This window comes from Morus notabilis, unplaced genomic scaffold (assembly GCF_000414095.1).
Source record: "Morus notabilis unplaced genomic scaffold, ASM41409v2 Scaffold87, whole genome shotgun sequence".
NCBI lineage: Eukaryota > Viridiplantae > Streptophyta > Magnoliopsida > Rosales > Moraceae > Morus > Morus notabilis.
This window is the reverse complement of record NW_010366183.1, coordinates 346,924-351,220: the sequence shown is the minus strand read 5'-3', so window position 1 is coordinate 351,220 and position 4,297 is coordinate 346,924. Positions and strand designations below refer to the sequence as shown.

Here is a 4,297-nt window from a genome sequence, read left to right as displayed (position 1 = left end):
ATTGATTTTCTAATGGACAGTGATTCATAAAACACATTCATGAATCGGAGCTCCTATTGGTCCAAGTACCGAATCAACCCTCAAGAGAATTATTTATCTACTTCTTTCTTAAGAAGGAATGGATTCCATCTCGTGTAATAACATTCCCGGCTACCTACTTCATCATGTCTCCAAAATACAAGGAATAAGATTCAGGATCTCAGAATCCGTACCGAGTAAATCAAAAGACACAAATCCATAAATAGGAGTCTGTTAAGAACTCAGGATTAAGATCATCCTATATATGACCATCGGTAGACTCAATTAGAATTTCTATACTTAACGGAATTATTAGAAATTCATATTGTGTCTGTGTCCTTGTTCCATATAATCTCATTATGCGAAATACACTCATTCAATATCTCGCTATATTAACAGTGCGGATAACACCGTTCCATTCTAAATGGGAATGACATGTATTAATAATATTTTAATTAAAGATTCTGAATTTTAATTTAAATTCATTATGAACATTACTTTTTGATTATTATCCTTAAACATTATCCTCTTGTATATAACACTTATATACAATGTTTAAGGTTACATAAATAATCATGGAATTTTTATTGATATTTATAAAATATTCATAAATATATGCACATAAAATCATGAATAAACTCTTTTATTAAATAAATAATAAATATCCTATTACATCTCATGCTTCTAGGACACCATTCCCAACAAAGACAGCCTTCTTTCATAGAGACCTCAAGGAAACAATCTACATGCACCAATCTGCAGGATATGAAGAGAAAGGGAAAGGTGACAAGGTGTGTCTACTAAAGAAGTCCTTATATGGACTCAAGCAGTCCCCTAGGCAATGGTACAGACGTTTTGATAACTTTGTGACCAAGGCAGGTTTTAAAAGAAGTTAATATGATTCATGTTTATACTTCAAAGATCTAGAGACCAAGAAACAAGTATATCTTCTACTATATGTAGATGATATGCTAATCACCAGCAGTGATCCAGATAAGGTTAGAGATGTCAAGAGAATGCTTTGCTCCGAGTTTGATATGAAAGACCTTGGAGAAGCAAAAAGAATTTTAGGTATAGACATTAAGAGAAACAAGAAGCAAAAGGAGTTAAGTCTATCTCAAGGAGACTACCTCAGGAAAGTTGTTCAAAAGTTCTCAATGGATCAGGCCAAACTAGTACCAGTTCCTTTGGCAGCTCATTTTAAGCTATCTGCAGAACAATCCCTATCTACAGAGGATGAAAAGATGGAAATGTCCAAAATCCCATACTCAAGTGTAGTGGGATCCTTGATGTATGCAATGATATGTTCCAGACTGGATTTGGCCCATGCAGTAAGTGTATTGAGTAGATATATGTCAAATCCAAGTCATGAACATTGGTTAACCATGAAATGGTTACTGAGGTATATCAAGGGTACTTTAAACTGTGGACTAATATAACAAAAAGAAACTGATCTTTTGCATCTAGATGTGTTTGTAGATTCTGATTTTGCAGGTGACAGGGATAGGAGAAGATCTACCTCAGCATACATGGTAACTCTAGGTGGAAATTGCATAAGCTGGAAGGCACAACTACAACCAGTAGTGGCCTTATCTAGCACCGAGGCAGAGTACATAGCTGGAGTAGAAGGCTTCAAGGAAGCCATTTGGTTGCAGGGACTACTAAAGGAGTTAAGAGTTCTTAAAGAAGTTGCAACAATACACTCTGACAGCCAATCTGCCATTCACCTATGCAAGAATCCTGTCTACCACGAGAAGACGAAGCACATAGATGTACGACACCACTTTATAAGAGAGAAGGTGGAGGAATTCTCAATCAAGCTGGAAAAGGTTGATACAGAAGAAAATCCCTCCAACATGGCAACAAAAGTTGTCACTGCTGGGAAGCTTCAGAAATGTCTGAAACTTCTCAACATTGGCAAGACATGACCATGAGAGGGATGAGCAATGACCCCACAAGGAGCAAATTATTCAAATTGTCATTCTGTGAAATTAAGGTGGAGTTTGTAAGAATAATTCCACAAACGACAATTCTTTTGGAGAAGGATTCACCAAAATGACAAGTCACTTACTTAGGGAAGGATATGCGGTACAGCTATTTTGAAGAATAGATCTTCACTCTACACGTGGAGCTCAAGTCTGCCGTTAGATCTAGGTTAATCTAAGTTAATGTTGTATTGTGTTAGATAAAAAGAGGGGCTTGTATTGTCAGTGGAATTACTCAGTTTTCCACAGATTTGTAACGAGAGAAGCTCCACCGGTGGAACAGAGAGAGAGAATTTGTAAGAGTGTTTGGGTTCCAAGAAAATCTGGGTAGTATAGATTTTTTATCTCCCACTTGGTATTTTCTTAAGGGAAACACTTGGGTCTCTTCTCCGGAAATCATTCCTTGTAATTGGGTGTGAGGTTTCTTTGTGATTGGTGAGCTGTGAAGGTGTAATCTCTTCTCTAATAGTGGAATAGAACTCTTTGTGGGATAGCTTAACGGGGACGTAGGACAAGTAATTTCTCCGAACCTCGATCAAACAAATTGATTGCGTTCTTGTTAATTTCTTTCTGAGATTAGGGTAATTTTGAGTTTGGTGTTGGCAACTCTCTCGACAAGAAGCACAACCAATCTCATCGTTCAATGTCATTTCCGGGACGTCCATGTCATGCCCTCATTTGAGCGGCATCGCTGCTCTCCTCAAGAGCTCTCACCTCGATTGGTCTCCGGCGGCAATCAAGTCTGCAATCATGACGACGGCTGATCCGTTAAACCGGCAAGGCCAGCCGATCCCTGACGAGAAACTCAACTTCGCCAACGTCTTGGCCATCGGCGCAGGCCATGTTAGCCCCACTAGAGCTAATGATCAGGGACTTGTGTACGACATAAAACCTGAAGACTATGATTCTTACGTGTGCGGCCTAAATTTCACAGATAGAAACGTGGGGATTTTCTTGCAGAGGAAAGTGAACTGTTCGGACAGGAAGAAAATTGCTCAAGAGGACTTGAATTATCCTTCATTTTCTGTTTTGTTTAAGTTTGATGGTTCTCAAAAGATCACTTTCAAGAGGGTTTTGACTAATGTTGGACAAGCTCATTCGACTTACACTGTCAAGATTGATCAACCTGAAGGAGTGAGGGTTGTTGTGAAGCCTGAGAAGTTGGATTTCACTAAATTGAAACAAGAGGCAAGTTTTTCGGTGACTTTCGTTAGAAGCAAGTTTTATGTTTCTAAGCTTGCTTATGAGCATGCAGAAGGATCCTTGGAATGGGTATCTGATCATAAGCGGTACTCTGTTAGAAGTCCCATATCTATCATGTTTTCTATTCGAGAGATATTACTATTAGCTAATAATATTATTTACGTACTAGACATGGATTCTGATTGTTTTGGAGTTTGTTATGATTGATCTGGTAGAGACATTTTCTTTTCATATATATATATATATATTGAATAACTCTATTTACGGTTTTCTACAATTTTTTATGGGTTTTTTTATGGACACTCTTTTAATTTTACAAGTTTGATAAATTAGTTTTAACTCTTTTTTTTTTGACAATTCACCCCGTAAATTTTAAAATTTATTGTATTATCAGTCAAATTAAAAATGAAGTTAAAAAATTTGAACGATGTTTTCCACATGCGTGTTTAATAATGATAATCATTAAATTGAACTCTTTATACACGTCATAAATGAATTTTTTTTTTGAAATTAGAGGACCACCAATTTATCCTCCAAAACGGTAACTCCCAATTTGTCAAAAAAATGTCGCTCGTGATGCGTATATAAGAGTCAATTTAATGTAAAAAGATATTAATTACACTTATTAAACACTCATGTGAAAGATACAGTCTAAATTTTTAACTTCGTTTTCAATTATACTAACATTGCAATAAATTTCAAAGTTTATGAGGTGAATTGCCAAAAAAAAAAAATAAAAGACTTTATTATCAAACTTATAAAGTTGAAGGGGTGTCAATACAAAGTATTTTTTATTTTTTATTTTTTATGATTTCATGAAAAGTTTGAATGGTTGCAAGTATTGTTTAGTGGTAATTAATGGGCCTGTTTGTTTATGTTTTCATTTTCAATTTTCACGTTTTTCAAGACTAAAAAATGAAAATGTAAACTGAAAATGTGTTTGGCTTAAAAGTTTTTGAAAAACAAAAACAAAAATGTTTTTGTCTCTTCTGAAAAAGTGAAAATGAAAAAAACCTGTATTCATTTTCACGTTTTCAGTTTTGAAAACGGATCTTTTTTTTTTTTCTTCTCCCTCTTCTCCACCCCGCCCG

At 35.7% G+C, this 4,297-nt stretch overlaps 1 protein-coding gene across 1 annotated transcript in view; it reads left to right on the top strand.

The window, feature by feature from the left end:
- LOC21405938 (subtilisin-like protease SBT1.8) overlaps positions 1-3,413 on the top strand; it is a 7,412-nt gene extending 3,999 nt beyond the window's left edge. Inside the window, exon 2 of the mRNA XM_010109777.2 lies at positions 2,632-3,413. Within this exon, the coding sequence (XP_010108079.2) occupies positions 2,632-3,413 (782 nt within the window). The remainder of the gene's footprint in view (positions 1-2,631) is intronic.
- Positions 3,414-4,297: the final 884 nt, after the last annotated feature.